This window comes from Onychomys torridus, chromosome 22, assembly GCF_903995425.1.
Source record: "Onychomys torridus chromosome 22, mOncTor1.1, whole genome shotgun sequence".
In the NCBI taxonomy this organism is placed as follows: Eukaryota; Metazoa; Chordata; class Mammalia; order Rodentia; family Cricetidae; genus Onychomys; species Onychomys torridus.
In genome coordinates this window covers 23,508,922-23,530,395 of record NC_050464.1, presented here as the reverse complement: position 1 = coordinate 23,530,395, position 21,474 = coordinate 23,508,922, and the positions used below count along the sequence as shown (strand labels likewise).

At 45.8% G+C, this 21,474-nt stretch overlaps 1 protein-coding gene across 1 annotated transcript in view; it reads left to right on the top strand.

Moving 5' to 3' along the window:
* The first annotated feature begins 8,324 nt into the window (after positions 1 to 8,324).
* Positions 8,325 to 21,474, top strand: part of Nipsnap2 (nipsnap homolog 2) — a 32,128-nt gene continuing 18,978 nt past the window's right edge. The window contains exons 1-3 of the mRNA XM_036172016.1: positions 8,325 to 8,521; positions 20,287 to 20,426; positions 20,526 to 20,571. Of these exons, the coding sequence (XP_036027909.1) occupies positions 8,445 to 8,521; positions 20,287 to 20,426; positions 20,526 to 20,571 (263 nt within the window). The 5' untranslated portion in view covers positions 8,325 to 8,444. The remainder of the gene's footprint in view (positions 8,522 to 20,286; positions 20,427 to 20,525; positions 20,572 to 21,474) is intronic.

The window sequence follows — 21,474 nt, the reverse complement described above, 5'->3', positions numbered from 1 at the left end:
GTTGCTAGGGGACTGTAACATTCTCAGGACGAAGCCGCACCCCAAAGTTGCGTTCCTGAACCAGTAGAGTTGCACTGTCACTGGTAAACAGTTTTTAACTAGAGGCTGTCCCTTCGCCCAGATTCATAATAGCTCCCCTAAGTGCTTCAATTCAGACAAACATTTCTACTGCAGCAGTACTTTTGGTTTGTTCTACCAAAAAACTTCACTTCACCCTGAGGGTGAAATTACCGTATTTAGCTGCTGTAAAGCTCTTTGCAAAATACTGCACAGCTATTAGGTGATATAAAGTAGTTTTCTAAAGGACCTAGTAAAGCCAAAAGCAGCACAGCTCCGAACTCTATTTCCAGTGACAAAACCTCAGAAACACTAATAGAGCCACTTCCATTCTGGTTCTTTATAGGAACGTCATTGGAGCGGAACTTCCTTAGTTCCACGCTCCTTACCAGACGCTCCAGTAACCACCGAACTTCATTCTCCTCTTGTGAAAAAACACAAACATGTCCTCGACCCCATATTAAAACAGGATCCGGCCGGACGGTGGTGGCACATGCCTTTAATCCCAGCAGAGCCAGGCGGATCTCTGAGTTCGAGCCCAGCCTGAGCTACCAAGTGAGTTCCAGGAAAGGCGCAAAGCTACACAGAGAAACCCTGTCTCGAAAAACAAAACAAAACAAAAAAACAAGATTGTGACCCTTCCATAATCCCAAACAGGGATCTTTCCATTTCACTTGGGCAAAAGTCGCTTGAGTGCCACTGTGCCAAAATCTATCTGCGGCAGACTGCTCACGGACATCTACATTTTAAAAGTTCAGAACAAAAAGAGCATGATTTAGTGCATTATGTGGCGGTTGAGGGTAAATTTCTTCCTTTTCTCTTTTTATTTTTTGAAGTTGTATTTTAAGACTGCTATGAGCCCTTTCCACAATACCTTGTCCCTGAGGATTAAAGGAATGCCTGTTTTATGTACGATTTCCCATTGGGTACAAAATTGTTGAAATGCCTTACTACTATATTCAGAACCATTATCACTTTTAATAACTTTTGGTATACCCATATTCGAAAAACACTTCAAGCAGTGCACAATTACATGTTTTGTAGCTTCCTCAGGTTGTGCACTAGCCATTAAAAATCCTGAACAGCCAAGCGGTGGTGGCGTGCTGTGGATATCGCAATTCTGGGAAGTAGAAAGCTAAGGAGACACCGCCAGCCGCCGCCATGAGAAGCAACATGTAAAGACACTGGTAAGCCACAAGCCATGTGGCAAAGTATAGACTAACAGAAATGGGTTAATTTAAGATAGAAGAAGTAGATAACAAGAGCCTGCCACAGCCATACAGTTTGTAAACAATGTAAGTCTCTGTGTGCTTTCTTGGTTGGGTCTGAGCGACTGTGGGACTGGCGGGTAAGAGAGATTTGTCCTGACTGGGCCAGGCAGAAAAACTCCAACTACAAATGGCGTCCAACGTGTTGGCAAGAATTTCCACCTAAAACTTGAAAAAAAAGATTCTAAAATGGAGCTAAAAACAGCTTCCTAATTGTCTCTCTCAAGTTAGCGGCAGCCTGCCCGGTTTGAGCTACTATGGCGGGTTCCTGGCGGGTTCCTGGCGTGTGCGTCTGACCTACAGTATGGCGGGAATGAGGAGTCTACAAGCAGCACTTTACTCTGCTGCGTGGTGGATTTAGCCTTTGCTAGTTTAAAAAAAGAAAAAAAGTTTCTGGGCTATGCACTGCTTTGATAGAACTGCTTCTGACAGTTGATGGTACACATGGCTCCAGACCCAGAGCTGGCGGTAAACTGTACCACCGCCATGTTGGGAAGCTGAGGTGGGCGGAGCCAGCAGCCACAGCGGCGCTTCAGTCTTACAAAGATGGATATTACACAGAGAATCTGGTTTATGTTGTCTTTGGGATTTTTAACTGCAGAAAAAGATTTGATCATAAAAGCTGTTGAGTTAAACAAAAATGCAAATTTTAAAGGTACCTTGACTTTGAAATTTGGATATAAGGATATGTTGCTTTGGAAAGGAGTCTCTGCTTCTGTTTCCACAGAAAGCCAGAGGCTATGGATTTGTTCCAGATTAAGATACATCAGGTTTGATCAGCCAAGACCACCTGAAAGGTCTCCAATGACACCATGGCCCAGATGATCCGACATCCAGAATGGTTTCAAGGCAACTGGCTCATAGGTTCACCCTAATGGACTACTCCATAATCCTAAAATTTTCTTTGTGTCCCCATAAGATACAGCGCCCCCCTCCAGCAGGAAGTAGTAAGAGAAACTACGCCCAAATTCCCAGCTGGCTTTGGAGATGGAATTGGCTCACTCCTTCTCTAAACCCAGATATATTGCTAAAAGAAAAGGTTGAGATTTTTGTGTCCCAAATCAGAAGAGCCCTCTGGTGTGGGACAGAAAAAAACCAATATTTTTATTTAAAGCAGGTTGATTATAAATGTGATCTCTTTCTAAAGAAGAAAAGGGGATATGATACAGATATAATAGGATGAAAGGGTAGATTAAGGGACTTACTTCTAAAGAGCAACAACTCATTTAAAATATTTTACATTGGTATAGATTTTAGTCTATTGATACAAACTTAAAGTTAATTTTGTTATATTGTGTATATATTTCTACTCATGTTTAATGTATTATGTTTATATAGCTCATTTTAAATTGTAACAGATAATTAAAAATAGATTAATAATTAGTCATCTATGATAATCATACTCATAGCCATGTTAGTTAAGTCTTCTAGATATGCATAGACATATTTCAGATAGATAGGTAATCTTCAAATACTTCAAAGACCTACAGAATATGGCATTTAAAATATTTTTAAAATTTAGACTTTCTGGACAGTGAGACATGTCTGCTCCTGGCAGCACCGTTTTACTTCAGAGAGGAGGATAGGCATTGAAGACACTTCATATGGAATTTATCTTCACCTTGGCAAAAATAGCCATTTGGACAAGAAACTGTTCTTGCTTGGACTGCTTGATCAACTGGACATGCAGGACCCATAGAAAGGTGACCACTAAACTTTGCTTGACAAAATGGTCCTTCAGGTTCCTGCTTCACAGAGAAAACTGCCAGACATTCTACAGGACACTGAGAGAAGTGACCAAGAGACTCTAGCCCTATGGGCTGAAGACAAATGCCCCAACTCTACAAGGGAACATTAGGTGACTGTCCAGGCTGCCAGCTGTCTCTGTCTACTCTTATAAGGCTCCTGAAAAATGCTTACATCCTTCTCCTGGTTCTCAGGTAATATTATATCCTTCTGAGGTCTTTGATGTGGTTGAAGACTAGATAGTTATAATTTTGCTCAGTTATGATACAAGATAAGTTAGATATAAAACCTTAGACTCACCAATATAAGATAGTATATCTTCTTTAATAATGTAACTATAATTCTTGCTTGATAATTGTTTTGTTGTATATAATTGCACTATGTAAAAGTTAAAACCTTCCTTAAAAAAAAGAAAAGGGGAAGTGCTGTGGATATCGCTCTGTGTAAATAAAGTTCTGATTGACCAGTGGCCAGGCAGGAAGAATAGGCGGGACAAGAGAGAAGAGAATTCTGGGAAGTAGAAGGCTGAGGAGAGACCGCCAGCCGCCGCTATGAGAAGCAACATGTAAAGACACTGGTAAGCCACAAGCCATGTGGCAAAGTATAGACTAACAGAAATGGGTTAATTTAAGATAGAAGAAGTAGATAACAAGAAGCCTGCCACGGCCATACAGTTTCTAAACAATGTAAGTCTCTGTGTGCTTTCTTGGTTGGGTCTGAGCAATTGTGGGACTGGCGGGTAAGAGAGATTTGTCCTGACTGGGCCAGGCAGGAAAACTCTAACTACAGTGGCGCACACCTTTAATCCCAGCACTTGGGAGGCAGAGGCAGGCGGATCTTTGTGAGTTCAAGGCCAGCCTGGGTTACCAAGTGAGTTCCAGGAAAGGTGCAAAGCTACACAGAGAAACCCTGTCTTGGGAAAAAAAAAAAATCCTGAATAATGTGTCAATGGTCACATGTACATATTTTAATTTGCCAAATTCTGCAATATGCATAACATCCATTTGTCATAGATGATTAGGAAGAAGACCTCGAGGGTTTACCCCTAAGTGAGACAGAAAAATATTTTGGACATACCCCACATCATTTGACGAGCTGCTTCTTTGGTAAGACTGAATTGCTATTTTGATGATGAAGAGCATGTGACTGTTGAGTCATTCCCACTTGGGATAATGCTACTATCTTTGTTAACTTATCAGTCATTGCATTACCCTCAGCTAAAAGACCAGGAAAATTGGAGTGAGCTCTAATATGGCCCACAAAGCATGGCAGCTTTCTTTTGTGAATAACATCTTGAATTTGTTGAAACATTTTGACTTAATTGTTGTTAGTTCCAATATTTTCACCAAGACTGTTACTATTTAAAGGAGTCAAGAATAGATGTTCTTTCATGAAATTTATCTTTCATTAGCTTACTTTGAGAAAAAGCATTTTCAGGATTTAGTATTTTCACTTCATTAGCTTTAACTCCTGATATTATTAGCGCTGGGATATTTAGCATTGATTTCTTATAAGGAACTTTCAGGTGAAGCAACTATTTTGTAAGACAGATTTTCTGGAGTTTTTTTTCCCAGTCTATAAAGCAGTTATTTCTTTTTGAATGCCTGTTTCCTTGTCTCCCTTATTGGATTTGCAAAGGAATCACTCATTGCAGGCTGTTTGTTCAAGAGGTAAAAAACTTTAAGTTTCACTAAATTACTTCATATCTAAGACAACGTTCAGTGTATAAACTGCTTTCCCTTGTTTTAAGGATTTTAAAGTGGCTTGTTTGCTCTTATGGGTAGCTTTTTTCTGATCTGAGTTCTCAAGAGGTAAGATTAAACTTTCTAAGCATTGCTTTGAGAAGAAACTTCATTCTGAGCTGAAAAGTTTTTGACAGTATCTTCATTTTAGCTGAAAAACTACATTTCCCAGAATGCATTTCTCTTCATCAGCTCACTGTTAAGAGCTAGTTTATGGATTCCATTTCCCATACCTTCTTTTTGGGTCTGAGAGTCAACGGGTTCTCTTTTACCAGACTTGCTTACAAATTTTTGCCCGGGAGGTTTGAACAAAGTTTTTTGCTTTTGCAACAAGAGATTTGAACCAAGCGTTTCAGTTTTCAATTATGGGACATCAGAAGATTTCTGATCTGAGCTGGCTTCAACAGGTGTCTCTCCTTCATTTGACACTGGCTCCCAATCAGAACTGCACCTGCCTCCTTAGTGCCCACTGAGGTGGGCAATTCCTGATAGCAACATTTCTCGGGGCTTGTGTTTGCCTTAGCCAGTCAGTGAAAAACAAACTTTTACAACAGAGCTTTTCCATAGCTCCTTCAGAGAGATTTTCTCCCACTGATTTTATTCTCATTTTGCTTGTTCCTTTCCCCCCAGATGCAGAGCTTCAGGGATCTGTCTGCTGCTCTGTACCTCTGCTAGCTGCCTTTGCAGGTAGGGGCTTTTTTCTCCCCTGAATCGGCCTGAAATTCTAGCAGCTTTTTCATGTCATGCATTTTTCTGAGGAGGATTATGTCCCTTCTCTGTTTCTTCAGAGTCTTTCTCCCAGACAGTTCCCAGTTTGGTCTCAATTTATCCCCTCTACCCCAGAAACATTTCCCAAGGCCACAGTGACAGCTTTTCTGCTTCTGAAGGTAGGGGCTTCAGTCCGTTTCTGTTTTGGGGGTCTGTGTGGTTTGTGTACAGACTGAAAAACTAACAAGAGAGGTTTTTGCCATTTCTAAACTCCCATTAGGACCGGTGTTTTGCCTCATCAGGCCTTCACCGGGCCCAGTACCATAGTGGGTTGTGTTTGTTTGTCCTTGCTCAAGGACAGAGCTTAGGCTGGAGGCAATCACCCCTTAGGGTTACACTCCCTCATCTCATGGGAGTCCGTTGAAACAAAGCTTTTCTCAAAGAGATGCTTTCCCTGACAGAGAAGAAAGCTTTACTCCTGGATAGTTCTGCTCTGCCCTGGCTGGGCTCTTTCCCCAGACAGCGTTCTGACTCAGCAACACAACTGCTTCAGACACAGTGCAGCTTTACTGCTTTCCCAGAAAGGTCTTTTCTCTGATAGGTCCACAGCTGCAAAAAGAAATCTGAGAAAAGCTTTCCTACCAACCCGGGACTTGGAGGCAAGCGGACAACTGTGCCGTCCCTGCCGCTTTAGCTGTGTTTGTTCATTAACAATCTTCCCCTGGGTCCTGCACCTTCCTGCCTCAGCTGTGCGCTCCAGGAAGTTTACAGCTGCAGGAACCCTAGTATCCCCGAAATGCTTTCCATCTCGTGGATAACAAGCTACCAGAGTGTGTATCACTTCAGGGGATCTTTGCATTAAGGACGATCAGGAGCACCTTTGCGTTCTGAAATGCTCTAACAAAACCCTTGATGCCTGAGCTCGGCTGTAACTGAAAAGCTTGGCTTTTTTGCTTTTTTTTCAGGTACGGTTTCCTGCCTTTGGGGGCTCTCTGTAGCTCTTCATCCTTACTCTTCCCAAGTGTTTCCTTCAGGGGACTTTGACCCGCTGTCTTTTACTAGCTTGAAGAGACAGAACTTAGTAGAGGTTTTCAGGAACTTGTCCCTGCCTCCTGCATTGCAGGGAAGATTTTTAAAGCTTGAAAGAGAACTTAGAGGGGTTTTGCTGTCTTAAGTCTGTTGTTTTCCCTTAGAACTAATCACAGGTGGTTCTCATACTAACATCTTCAGGCGATTCTAATTTGTCCTTTTGAGAAAGTTAAAGGCTCTAGTTTAACAGATTTTGAGAAAGATTAAGGCTTTTTAGAGAGATTTTTCCCCCAAATCTTTCAAAGAAAAGCTTTTTAGTTTAAGAAAAAGATATTTTTTTTTTTCCTCCAGAAGAGAAAGACCAACTTTTCCCAAAGCTTCCCAGCTTTAAACTTCTTGGCTTTTTACACCCGCATTTTTGCCTCTGGGAGAAATCACTTTCTCTTGCCACTTGGATTTAGCATTTCAACTGTCCCCAGGTCAAAAGCTTCCATAGGAAACTTTTTCTTCCCCGTAAGCTCAAAGAGCTTTTATACTACCAGTAAAGCCCAAAGAAAGATTTTTTCCCCCAGTTTGTGTTCATAGCCCCCCAAAGTTAGAAAATTGGAGTTTTTCTGTCTAGTTGCCTTTTTTTTTTCTACACAGTCTTACACTTCTAAGTTTTTCCTACACTATTACTCTGCTATACCTTATACTTATTTACAGATAGAAATTGAGAACGGGATAGAAGATAGAAAATTTTGACAGAAGAGAATTTTGCGCTTCAGCATTGGACATCCTTCCAATCAGTTTTCCTTTTCTCTCAAGGATAAAATCCCTGCCCCTCAATAATATATATATTCCATAACACTGGCATGCATATTTCCACTGGCAGGGCTGACTCACACTTTCTCCAAAAAACTCTAATAAAACTATTTTCCTTTTTCTTTAGTCCTATTTGTCTTTAGTCCCTGGTTTTTTTTGTTGTTGTTTTTGTTGTGTGTTTGGTGTGTGGTGTATGTGTGTGTATGGTGTGTGGTGTGTGGTTGGTGTGTGGTTGGTGTGTGGTGTGTGTGTGGTGTGTGGTTGGTGTGTGTATGGTGTGTGTTTGGTCTTTAGTCCCCCATTTTTTTCTTTCCCCTTTTTTTTCTTTAGTCCCTGTTCATGGCGCCATTCTGTGGGGTGTTTATCCACCAACCCCACAACTCCCCAGAGTTTTCTTGAGTGTGATCAGCAGCAAATATTAGAAGGATTTATAGTGCTAAGATAAAAAAAAATTTAAAAAAAAAAAAAAGGATAGCCTCGAGAGGACCTGGAACCTTTCCCAACAGGCCCACACTGTCTCTGCCTCAGAGTATTTATAGAGACGCCAACGGGTGGAGCAAAAGACCTCCTCCCCCAGCACAGCCAAGTGCAGACCATCTCAGACACCTGCACTCAGGCCGGTGGTCCAATCATCCTCTATGGGGACCTGCTGGGTAAAGCCACGAGGAACCCAAAATCGGGCTCCCACACATGATTAAAATCTTCAAAAGTAATTTGTAAAGAGTGGGCCCCTCCCATACTGTCCGGATTCTCCTATCCACAAACCTACTCCTATTTTGTGGCTCTCCCCGTGTCCACTCCAGCGCTGGCCAGGTTCCTTTCGCTTGTCCCCTTCTGGGCTCCGAGTTCCCCTGTAGCTGTCTTCAGCCGCTGGTTGGCGCGCCCCCTGGCGGCAGCACCACGCACCGCCGCCGCCGCCGCCGCCGTGCGCTGCTCCCCCTGGCGGCCGCGCCCCTACACTACAGCGGCCTAGCGCCCTGCCCCGCCCTAGCCTGAGCGGCCTGGCCGGGGGAGGGGTCGCGGCGGCGGCGGCAGCGGCGGCGCCGTCAGCCGCACCCCGGCGCTAGGGAGCTTCAGGCTCCGGAGCAAGATGGCGGCACGAGTGCTGCTCGCGCGAGGAGGCCTGTTGCGGCCAGCCGCCCCTGGCAGCTTCCTGCCCGGGCTCCGGTGAGCAGCGCCGCCCTTTCCGGGGCCCGGCCGGGGAGGGGCCGCTATGGGGCGAAGGGTGCAGGGTCCCCCGGGGCGGACTGTGGGTCACCGGGGGAGGGGGAGGGGGACGGCCGAAGGGCTGGCGTGGCTGCAGCGCCTTCCGGGGCCCCCTGTGGGGCTCAAGGTCACGGTCCTGTCGGCGCCGCCCCGGGCTCGGGCTCCAGCTCGGGATCGCGGGCCACGTCTGCCCCGCAGCCTCCGTGCACTGCGCTCTCCGCAGTCGCCCCTGGGTTGTGCAGAAGTGGAAGGATGGCAGGTCCCCTCCACCCCACCCCAACCCCCTTCACCCTCCCCGGGAAGCTCTGCACCGAGGTCCCGACTCGGGAGCAAGTCTTTGGACTTAAATTGGAAAGCGGAGTGGATCGGGAAAGTCATCGACAGTGGCCAGCGGTCGTAGATGGCGGAGTTCACGTTCAAACTTTTTTTTTCCCCCTTTGCCTAACCTCAGTGGATTCCGTGTGCAGTTAATCTGTCTCCTTGACATTTGAACAAAATAGCCAAAGGCCATCCTAATGTACCGATGGATTGGTTTTCCCTTCCTTCCCTTGTATGATTATTTTTTTAAATGGTTTTTAGGGTTTGTTTTTATTTTATGTGTGTAAGTGTTTGCCTGCGCGTATGTGTAGCGCGTATGTGTACCACGTATGTGCCCGGGTGCCAGTGGCAGCCAGAAGAAGGTTTGGATTCCCCAGAACTGTGGAGTTAGAGAGGGTTGTGAGCCGCCATGGGGGGGCTGGGAGTTCAATCTGGGTCCTCTACCAGAGCAGCAAGTGCTCTTCACTGCTGAGCCATGGCTCCAGACCCTGGCTACTTTTTGAGACAAGGTCTTGATACATGTATCTCTGGCCGGCCTGAACTTTCAGCAGACCCGTGCTGCAATTACAGGTGTGCACTACAAAGCCCAGCCTTCGCTAATTGAAATGTTGCCTTTTTAAAAATTAGTAGATTTATCCAGTGCGCGCTTGCCCACACGAGTGTGTAATTGGTTTTCTTCCACCATGTGGGTCTGGGAAATTGAACTTGGTTCCTCAGACTTAGCAGCTAGTGCCATTTAAGTTATCTCACCTGCCCTGAAACTTTTTCTTCTTTAAGATTCCGTGTGTGTGTGTGTGTGTGTGTGTGTGTGTGTGTGTGTGTGTGTGTGGATTTTTACCTGCAAATGTATATTGCACAATGCTCATGTCTGGTGCCTACAGGGGTTAGAAGAAAGCATCCAATCCTCTGTAACTTTAGTTACAGAGGTGGTTGTGAGCCACCACATAGGTACTGAGAATGGAACTCTGGTCCTCTGGGAAAGGAACAAGTGGTCTTCACTGAGCCACGTCTCCCCAGCCCTGTGTGAGCGTTATATAATATGGCTTGTTTAATTTAGTAGCAATCTTAAGTATGGGGTGTGCATTTCAGAAGACGGAGCCTCACAGAGACTAGGGAAAGTGTGAACTCAGTGTGTCAGGCCCGTTGCCTTTTCTGGACAGATGCAACTTGTAGATGCAAATTATTTAAGTCACGTGTAACGTGTTTCCAAGTAGAATGGGCAAACAACTTAGACACCCGTGGCTACTAAACAAGCAATCCGAGCCTCTGAAGTGTGTATTTTGTTCCTTGGAAAACAGGTTTCAGGCAGCTGAAACCCAAGGCATTCAGCTGAAACCCAAGGCGTTCATTCAAGACCTAATGTAAAGTTGTAAAGCTGGTAAATTAGAGATTAGGGCCTACCAGGAACCCCTACTTCCTGCTGGAGCCAAATGCCCTGTGCTTCCTTAGAGACGCACTCACCCTCCCCTCTCCCTTTCTGCCAGTCCTTTCTAGGAGCAATTCAGAGAAGGAGGAAGGATCCAGGGTCCAGGGCAGTTTAGAACCTTGTAAAGTTTGAGATGCAGGCTGTTCAAATGGAGAAACCAAGTGTCTGGGCTCCAAGCAGCTGGTGAGAATTGTCAGGATCTAGGAATGTTGATAGATACCTGGGTTTCATTATGCTGTTTGTGTTTTTACTGAGGTCCCCCCCCCCAAGATTGATTTATTGATGATTTATTTATTTATTTATTCATTTTATGTATATGACTGCTCTACTGCATTACAACTTTATGCCAGAAGAGAAATCAGATCCCACCTTAGATGGTTGCTTTTTGCTTGTTTGTTTTTCGAGACAGGGTTTCTCTGTGTAGCTTTGGAGCCTGTCCTGGAACTCCTCGCTTTGTAGACCAGAGATTCTCCTGGCTCTGCCTTCCGAGTGCTGGGATTAAAGGCGTGGGCTCTTTAATGTTTGTGAGCCACTATGTGGTTGCTGGGAATTGAACTCAGGACCTCTGGAAGAACAGCAGGTGCTCCTAACCGCTGAGCCATCTCTCCAGCCCCTGGTTGGTTTGTTTTTAAGCTGCCATGATAATGGGAGTGTTTTAAAAAGACTCTGGCTACTGGAGAAGCCGAGAGGCAAGCCCTAGTATGTGCCCACCTTTACAGACTGATTGAGTAGAGGAGATTGAGCCAGTAAGGCAGGCAGGGAAAGAGCAGCCAGCGCCATCATTGTGTGACAGCTGTTAGGGAGGATATTTATTGGACTGCTCAGCTGTGCCTCATACTGGCTAACAGGTTAAGTAAGATGACATTTGGAAAAAAAACAAAACAGATTTGCCTACAGGAGTATTGGGGTGACCTTGCACCATGCGTCTCAGAAAGGAATCTGGTCTTTGTGGGAATCCCAGGCTTGTGTACTCTCTAGTTCATCGTCTTTAGCTTTGGTTTGTATTAGGCCCAGAATTCTCAGCTGTTTACTAGAACAATTGCACTAATGCCCGGAAGCTCTGGCAAGGATTTAAGATACCAGGATTTAATTCACGTTCCTCCCAGTAATGGAATTGTCCAGGCCAGAAACCAGGCCTTCCCCAAGCCTGTGCTCCCTCCCTCCCTGCCTTCTCATTGGCTGTCAGATCTGTCGTTTCTGCTTCCAAATGTCTAGGCTCCACCTTCTCTCTTCCCTTTACCCTTAACCAGCAGCAACACTTGTCCTATGAAGAATGTGAACTTGATCCCGTCATTGAAGGGGACAGATAAAAAATTCTAAAGGACATTTTTCCCATTATAAAAAAAAAAACCCCAGTAGGCAGGCTGTAGTGACTGGAGAGATGGCTCAGTGGTTAAGAGCATGTACTATTGCAGAGGACCTGAGTTCAGATCCTGTCACCCACATCAAGCCATTCATAAGCACCTGTAACTCTAGCTTCAGGGGACCCTGACCCCTTTAGGAACCTGCACTCTCATGCCCATGCTCCCCTCTCCCATACATATACACACAATTAAAAATAAAAATAAATCTTTAAAAAAAAACCTGGCTACAGTCAGTACTTAGGAAAGTGAAGAAAGAGGATTGTGAGTTGGAAGCCAGGCTGGACCACATGATGAGACCCTGTCTCACCACCTCCTGCCTCCCCCTCCACACACACACAAAAAAGATCTCTTATGTAAACCTTGACTGGATCCTAATCCCTCCCATCCTTCCCTAACACCCCTCCTAAGAAAAGTAATAAAAGCCATTGGAAAGACAGTGGAAACATTTAATAGAGAATGGGTGTAGATTTTATGTTCCTTTTTGTTTGTTTGTTTGGTTTGGTTTGTTTGTTTGTTTGTTTTGGCTTTGGTTTTTGGTTTTTCAAGACAGGGTTTCTCTGTGTAGCTTTGGCACCTTTCCTGGAACTCACTCTATAGCCCAGGCTGGCCTCGAACTCACAAGAGATCCACCTGCCCCTGCCTCCTGACTGCTGGGATTAAAGGTGTGTGCCTCCAAGCCTGGCATATGCTGAAGTATTAAGCTTGTATTAAGTCTATACAATTTTCAAATCTATAAAAGTTAAAAAGAAAACATTTTAAAAAATAACCACATGAATTTTTTGATCCACATGGAGTGCATAAGTTCTCTTATTTCAACTTATCTGTGTTTGAAGTTTTTCTAAGTGAAAAAAAACGGGAATTGAGGGTTTGGAGATTTGGCTCAGTGGTAGAGCGCTTGCCTAGCAAGCACAAGGCCCTGGGTTCGGTCCTCAGCTCTGGCACAAAAACAAAAACAAAACAACAACAAAAAACGGGGAATTGGGTCTCCATAGCAGAGCGAGAGTTAGGTTTAGGGGAGTATTGCTTTAATATGAGACTTCTTAAAATAGATCTGCCTTCTCCTTTGCCCCTGCCTATCCTTCCTCACTGCAATATTTTCTCTTGGCCTTGGCCATTACCAGCTCTGAGAATGTGCTTTCTCCCATCGCTATCCACCTGGCAAATGTCATCTCCTCCTCTGCATCTTTAGCTCACCGGGTACTTCTTCAGGTGCCCCATCTCCAGGCCAACTGAGACCCTGCCCCCCCCCCCCCCCCACCTCTGCCTCCATCCCAGAGCTCAGTCACACTGGTTGTGATCATGTTTCCCAGCTCTCACTGCAGACTCAGCTCGGGGAGGTCAGGGCTAGTGGAGGTTCAGTGGGGTGCATTCTTCCACACTGGCCCAACACATGTGCCGTGAGTGAATACTTGAGTCAGGCCCATTGTGCTGCTGCCCAGGCCTGAACCTTAAATGTATTTCCTTTCTTCATTTGCTCTGACGAAGGGCTAGTGCTGCCCTCTTACCTGGTAGGACCCTTTCCACGTCAGGGTCTTTGGGGTTTGTTTTTGTGGGAAGGTTTTGTTTTGCTTTGAGGCAGGATTTCACAGTCTAGCCCTGGCAGGCCAGGATCTTGATAACATGGATCAGACCAGCCTCAAACTCAGACAGAGATCTGCCCATCTCTGACTCTGCCCCTCCCAAGTGCTGAGATTCACAGGATTTTGGCAGGATTTTTTTTTTTCTCTAGCGCTGGGAATGGACCCCAGGACCTCACTAAGTGAGCACTCTGCATTAAGCTACACCCCCAGCCCCAGAGGTTTCTTTTGAAAACATTCTTTCCCTTCATCTCTCTATCCACAGCCTAAGCAGTGGGCTGTCCTTTGTCCCACCCACTGAGTATTTAGTGAATACTTCTTGGGGAAAAGGTTCTGCTGGGTAGAGTCCAGGAACTGCGCTCCCTGCCCTCAGCTGCTTCCAGGCTGCTTTTCATGCTTGTTTTGAAAACCTGCTAGCCTCACACCATACCGTGTCCAGGTGTAATGGGCAGAAACCTAGCCACCCTGCCCGCGTTGGTCTCTATTACGGCCGCTCTTCCTTTCCACTCTCTGCTCTCGTGCCTTACGGAGCTCTTTGCTGTCCCAGAAGTCTGCCGTCCATTTCCATGACTCTTTGTCCTTGGACATGTAGTTCTCTCCGACTGGAATTATCACCTGCCTTGTCCATCTGTCCTGCTTGGCCTCCAGGCCCGAGCTGCGGTAGCTCTACTGGAGTCCCCTTCATGCCGCCTCTGATTCCAAGCTGATGATTCATTCCCTTGAGTTCTGGCACTGTGTGGCCGCTCTGGTATCTGTTGTGCTTATTCTGGCAGTTTTCCCCAGGAGATTGGATGGGCATCTGGTTGAACTTGGTAGCAACAGAGCCTAGTGCACAAAGTTTATTCATAGTGTTTGATGGCGGCGGGGGGGGGGGGGGGGGGGCACGACTACCCTCCAACGTGTGTGTGTGTGTGTGTGTGTGTCTGTCTGTCTGTCTGTCTGTCTGTCTGTCTGTGGTTGTCAGTAAGACCCCAGGCCTTGCCTGGATCTTACCACTCCGGCAGCTCTTGGCATAGCTCTTTCCAAATTTGGCTTATACAATGAGATAGCCTGGACCATGTATCACACAGCCTGTGTCCAGGACTAAGCATTATCATATCAGCTTTAGTCAGCTGATACCTGACACCAAAAAAAAATATTTCAAAATTGGACACTCAAAGCCAGGCTCACACCGAAGGTCAGCAGCAGAGACGTCTATCTGGGAGACGTCCTCGATTAGTGAAAACATTTTGAATGTCGTTTGTCCTTAGCTCATTATTTGTCTCTCTGAGCCAGTCTTTTGTAAGACATAACCTTGCTAGTTGTTTTGACGCTGTAATGAGATGCCATAGGCGAATGACATCAACCAGTCCGTGGAAAGAAATGTGTGTTTATTAGCTTTCAATACCCTTGAGCCCTAAGGAAAAAGAAAAATGTGTCACTGAGTTTTTCCACTCCACATTTAGCCTGCAAATAATTCCTTATTAGATTCGCATATATAAAGTATTAGATGCAATAAAAATTAAATAGTCATGTGTGTGTATGCAAGCTTGTGTGCATTTCTGAAGGACACATTAAAAACAATTAGAGTTGGACATGGCGGCACATGCCTGTAATCTAAGCACTTAGGAGGCAGAGACAGAAAAATCAATAGTGAATTTCGGGTCAATCTGGGCTACGTGAGACTCAATCTAAGAATAGAAAACCAAATACACTCCTAAGTGCCAAATAAATATTGATGATGGGGGAGAAAATAAGTTCATAGTAATTGCTTTGGTCTTAGGTGAAATTCGTAGTGCAATATATTTTTTTTTTTTAACATTTTCATTGTTCTTTTGTGGTGGTAGTGGTGGTGGTGGTGGTTGAGACAAGAGTCTCTACTAACTAGTAGGCTGGTTTGATGTGGACCTCACTGTGTAGACCAGGCTGGTTTTATACTTGAGACAGTTTTCCTGGCTCAGCCTCAACTAGGCACTAGATAAGATACTCTTTTCTTAATAGGTCATAATTTTTAATACGAATCTGTTACAACTTATTTAAACAACAACAAAAAAAACCCCACAATTTTAACTTTTTGAAATTCACTTTTATGTATATGGATGTTTTGTCTGCATGTATGTCTGTGTACCATGTGTGTGCCTGGTGCCCTTAGAGGTCAGAAGATGGTGTTGGGTCCCCTGGAACTAGAGTTACAGACAGTTGTGAGCTGCCATGTGGTTGCTGGGAATCTCACACTGTATACAGAGTGTTTGGATAGTGTCCACCCTTCCCACTCTTCCCAGGCCCTGCTGTCACGTCCTCCTCCCAACCTCATGTCACCTTTTCTGTTCTCCAGTTACTGCTTCCTGTATGCACGTGGTTGTGGGCCATCCACTAAAGCAACGGTCCTCAGCCTTCTTGATGCTGCGACCCTTGAATACAGTTCCTCATGTTGTGGTGACCCCCAACCATACAATTATTTCCGCTGCTACTTCATAACTGTAATTTTGCCACTGTGATGAATCATAAATGTCTGAGTTTTCCGATGGTCTTAGGCGCCCCCTGTCAAAGAGTTGTTCGCGCCCCCCCCCCACGGGGGTCGAGACCCACAGGTTGAGCATGGCTGCACCAAAGCATTGAACAACTTTACCAGGAGCCATGCTGGTGAAGAGAACGGACTGGAGAGACGGCTCAGCGGTGAAAACCACTTGCTGCTCTTGCAGAGGACCCAGGATTGGTCCCCAGCACCCACATGGTGCTCACAACCATCTCTAACTCCAGCTCCTGGGATCTTAGGCCCTCTTTTGAACCCTTTCAGGCACAAGGAACACACATGGTACACAGACATATATATAGGCAAAAATTTATACACAGAAAATATTTTTTAATCTTTTTTTTTTTTCTTTTTGATTTTTTGGAGACAGGGTTTCTCTGTGTAACAGCCCTGACTGTCCTGAAACTCTCTTTGTAGACCAGGCTGGTCTTGAACTCACAGAGGCAGTCCTTAAGAAAGAATTTTGAAAAATTCTCCTCTGGAAAGTTTGCAGTATTCCGCCTCCACCTCCTTTTGCTGGTGCTTCTTTCTGCTCTGAATGGGCTGTTTCACCCGTATCCCTAAATCTTTCTGCTTTTAGTTTCTCCCTGAGCCCTCTGCCCTGCGCTCATCCTTATGTCGGATACTCGATGAAAGCACTCTTGGGTGGGACCTCTGGCACCCACAGCTGGCTTAATGACCATCCATCCTCCCTCGAGCACAGAACCCATGATTCGTACTTATGCCACTGCTGAAGTCCAGACAGGCCTGCTCAGTACCAGTAGCTATTTTCACAGCCTTTACTTAAAAGAAACCAGACTGCCTAGCTGGCGGTGGTGGCGCACGCCTTTAATCCCAGCTCTCGGGAGGTAGAGGCAGGCGGATCTCTGTGAGTTCGAGGCTAGCCTGGTCTACAGAGCGAGATCCAGGACAGGTACCAAAACTACACAGAGAAACCCTGTCTTGGGGGGGAAAAAAGTTGCTTTGCCTGCGTGTCTGTGTACCACGTGCATGCCTGGTACCCATGAAGGCCAAAAGAAGGAAAGCTTCAGGGGAGGAGTTACAGATAGTTGTAAGCTGGCCTGTAGGTGCTAGAAATTGGATGCTAGTCCTCTGGAAGGGCAGCCGGTGCTCTTTCCTGCTGAACCATCTCTTGTCCAACTCCTAAAAAAAATTTAATATATATTTAAAACATTTAAATGAAAGCCAGACATGGTGGCAAACACCTTTAATCCTAGCCCTCAAGAGGCAGAGGCAGGTGGATGTCTGAGAATTTGAGGGCAGCTTGGTCTGCATAGCAAGTTCCAGGCCACACCCAGAGCAACATAGAGAGACCCTGTCCCAAATAACAATGAAAACCAAGCTGGGTGAAGGGGTACACAGCTGTATTCAGAAGACCGAAGCAGGGGGATTGCCACAAATTTGAAGCCAGCCTGGATATATAGGGAGGTCCAGGTCAGCCAAAGATGTATAACAAGACTTTCTTTTTTAAAAAATAAATTAGCATGTTACATTTTTATTGCAATAAAATGTGGTTTGATTCATTTACAGAGTCTTCAAAATAAGTTGTTTTTTTTTTTTAATAGTCAAAGAATGGATTGATGACAGAAACAAACACTGTATGATGTCAAAGGAAAAGAATCTCTACGTAGCCCAGGCTGGCCTCAAGCTCACCATCTCCCTGCCTTAGTCTTTGGCGGGTTGAGATTGTTAAGATTTTGTTGTTCACCATTTTTAGTTTGTGTGTGTGTGTGTACGTGTGTGTACATGTGAGTGCAGTGCCTACAGAGGTCAGAGCTATGGGACCCCCTGGAGTTACAGAGGGTTGAGAGCTGCCTAATGTGAATGCTGGGAATTGAACTCAGGTCCTCTGCAAGAGCAGCAGTACATACGTTCTCTAAACTGTGGAGCGGTCTCTCCAGACCCCAGAAGCAATTTTTTAAGCCCTTTCTGTATATCAGATGCTATTCTTAGAACTTTAAGTGTGTGACCTAGAAGCATATACATTTTTGCACTTAAAAATACACAAAAATGGGGACCAGCAAAATGGCTCTGTGGGTAGAAGTGCTTGCTACACAGTCCTGATGACCTGAGTTCAGTCCCCAAAACTCACCTTTAAAAGCCAGCTGCAGGGACTGGAGAGATGGCTCAGAGAGCATTGGCTGCTCTTCCAGAGGTCCTGAGTTCAATTCCCAGCAACCGTGTGGTTGCTCACAACCATCCGTAATGAGATCTGGCGCCCTCTTCTGGTTCGCAGGCAGAATACCGTATAGATTAATAATAAATCTCCCCCCCCCCCCAAAAAAAAAGGCAACTGCAGCGTTACACATCTGTAATCCAGCGCACCTGTATTGAGGTGGGAGGTGGAGACAGGAGACGTTTGGGGGCCAGTTAGCCAGGAGGATGCAGGGTATCAGACAGGGGAGGAATGACTCCCGTCGCTCTGGCCTCCTCATGCTTGCTGTGGCACACACACACCTACAGACACAGTATAATCAGTTTTTAAAAATTGAAAATACAACAGGTTAAGGGCCAACCTGGCTTATCTGAGCCCCTTTCTTGAAAGAAAAAATGGACAGAAAGATGGCTAAAAATAAATAAATAAAATAAAAACCTTGCTCACACCGTGAACTGAGAGAATTGACTCCCAGATTTGTTTTTTTATGCTTTTTAAAAAAATATTCTTTTTTAAAGATGTTTTATTTATTATGTATACAGTATTCCAGTATTCTGCCTGCATGTACACCTTCAGGCCAGAAGAGGGCACCAGATCCCATTACAGGAAGCTGTGAGCCACCATGTGGGTGCTGGGAATTGAACTCAGGACCTCTCTCTGGAAGAGCAGTCAGTGCTCTTAACCGCTGAGCCATCTCTCTACCCCAGGTTTGTTCTTCTAAACTCTGCACAGCTGCCCTTGCTCACACAGGAGACAGGAGGATTGCCCTGAGTTTCCTGTTAGCCTGGGCTGCAGAATGATAGCCAGTCTCAAAGTTAAATAAATTATGGGGAACTGGATCTGTGGCTAAAGAATGTAATTGAAAGCCTCGGGTCACCCTTTTACAAAGCGGGGGGCTGGGGGCTCCCCACCTGTAAGTCAAGCTTCAGAGGCTGAGTCTGGGTCCTCAAAGCAAGCTGGCTAGCTAGACTAGTCATGTATCAAGCTCTAGGTTTGCCTGAGTGACCCTGCCTCATTGAAAAAGGGGAAAGGGCAGGGTGGGAGGGCGTGGCAGTGTGGCCCACTCCTTTCATCCCAGCACTCGGGAGGCAGAGCCAGGCGGATCTCTGTGAGTTCGAGGCCAGCCTGGACTACAGAGTGAGATCCAGGACAGGCTCCAAAGCTACACAGAGAAACCTGTGGGGGGGGGAGGGCAGGGAAGAGCAGTCAGGAACAATTCCCACATGAGCCTCAGCTCCAGGCCACAGGCATACATGAAAATGGAAGGGTTGGGAAATCTTGCTTTAGATTATAAAAAGTGTGTGTGTGTGTGTGTGTGTGTGTGTGTGTGTGTATGTGTGTGTGTGTGTATGTGTGTGTGTATGTGTGTGTGTGTGTGTGTGTGTACACACACATAGGTATGTTTAATTGGCTGTGGAGTTGGCTCAGTTAGTAAAGTCCTCTACAAGGACTTGAGTGTGACATCCATTATCCACTCTTCTCCCCTCTCCTTCCCCTCCCCTCTCCCCCTTCCATCCTCTAGCTGTCTGTCTGTCTGTCTGGCACTCGCTCGCTCTCTCTCTCTCTCTCTCACTCACTCTCTCTTTCTGTTTTTCAAGTCAGGATTTCTCTGTAGAGTTCTGACTGCCCTCTCTCTATAGACCAGGCTGGCCTCAAACTCACAGACATATGCCTGCCTCTGCCTCCTGAGTGCCACTGCCCCCCCAAGCACTGTGACTAAAGGTGTGTGCCACCACCACCTCCATCAATTGCCACATTTTAAAACTTTTAAATTTCTTTTGGTTTTTGAGATGTGGTCTCTTTTTTTTTTTTATAGTTTTTCAAGACAGAGTTTCTCTGTGTAGCTTTGGAGCCTTTCCTGGAACTCACTCTGTAGCCCAGGCTGGCCTTGAACTCACAGAGATCCACCTGCCTCTGCCTCTCCGGTGCTGGGATTAAAAGTGTTCGCCACTACTGCCCAGCTTGAGATCTTGTAGCCCAAATCCAACCTTGAACGTGATAGACACCAAGGCTAGCCTCACACTCCTGATCCCCCTGCCTCTACCTCCAAGGTGCTGTGATTACAGGTGTTCTGCTGCCACTTGGTAGAATTGAACTCAGGTCACCAGGCCAGACCTGTGGCTGGCACATCTACCTGCTGAGCCAGAGACCCCAGAACTATTTTCTAATCAGTTTTTTAATTGTGTATAAAGTGAGTTTCATTTTTCAATTTTTTTCCTAATAATAGGTTTCATATATTTGCACATCTTGCCACCCCCACCCCAGGGGTGGGGAGTATGGGAAACGGCATGCTTCCGGAAGTGTGACAACTTAAGAACACTAAGGTCTTCACACTTGTGAGTACATTCAGGAGGCTCTTTTCACTCTTCCCTAGGACAGTGACATCCTCAAGTCCCAGAGCGCGGGAAGACAGCTGGCTCAAGTCCTTATTTGTCAGAAAGGTAGATCCCAGAAAAGACGCGCACTCCAACCTCCTGGCCAAGAAGGAGACGAGCAGTCTGTACAAGTTACAGTGTGAGTAGTGGCTCGGCTGGCCTCGTGTGCATGCGCGGCTCTGTCCGTCCCTCCATCCATTGTTCAGAAGCTCATCCTTGCATTTTCTTTCTGTTTCAGTTCACAACGTGAAGCCGGAATGCCTAGACGCATACAACAAAATTTGGTGTGTATCCCAAGCTGTCATTTCCCTGGGGTGGGTGGGGAGTGCGTGTAATGATTTTCATATGTGCTGGTTCAGCTAACACTCCATAGCAGAGGAGAGATCTTTGATCTCCCTAAAGCTGAATGTCCAGAGGTTGGCCTGAGTTCCAGGAGGGACTGCCAGCGGTGTCTTGGTCCTAAGCACTCACACAGCTCCCTCATCAGGACCCAGGAAGACCCTCCCATCCATCTGTGACTCTGGCCTTGAGTCTGTTCAGGCCCTCCTGGCTGCCTGTGGGTGAAAAACTCCCCTCTCTGGACAGCTTGGAGTGTGAGCAATTCCAAATACGACCTCCATTGTTTTTCCCTAAGAAGTCCCGTGTGAGGAACTGGGGTGTCTAGGTCTGTCTTGCGAGCACTTGGAAGGTGAAGACACAAAGATTAGTAGTTCAAAGTCATTCTTGACTACGTAGTGAGTTCCAGGCTGGAGGGCAGCTTGGGCTGCAATGTGAAACTCTTCCTAAAACTTTGAAAAATCAGCTAGCTGTGGTGGTGCATGCCTTTAATGCCAGCACTCAGGAGCCCAAGGGAGGTGGAGCTCTGTGAATTCAAGGCCAGGTTGGTCTACAATAGTGAGTTCCAGGCCAACTAGTGCTACGTAGTGACACCCTATCTGGCTTTTTTTTTTTTTCCAATAAACTAAAAATAAAGGATCGGGAAGGATGGCTCAGTGGTTAAGAGCAACTGTTGCTCTTGCAGAGGGACCTGGGTTCAGTTCCCGGCACTCACATGATGACTCATAAGTTAGTTACTCTTCTGTTGCTGGGCTGTGATGCCGTGACCAAGGCAACTTACAGAAGAAACATTTTATTGGGAGCTTACCATTGCAGAGGGTGAGTCTGTGGCCATCATGGTTGGGAGCATG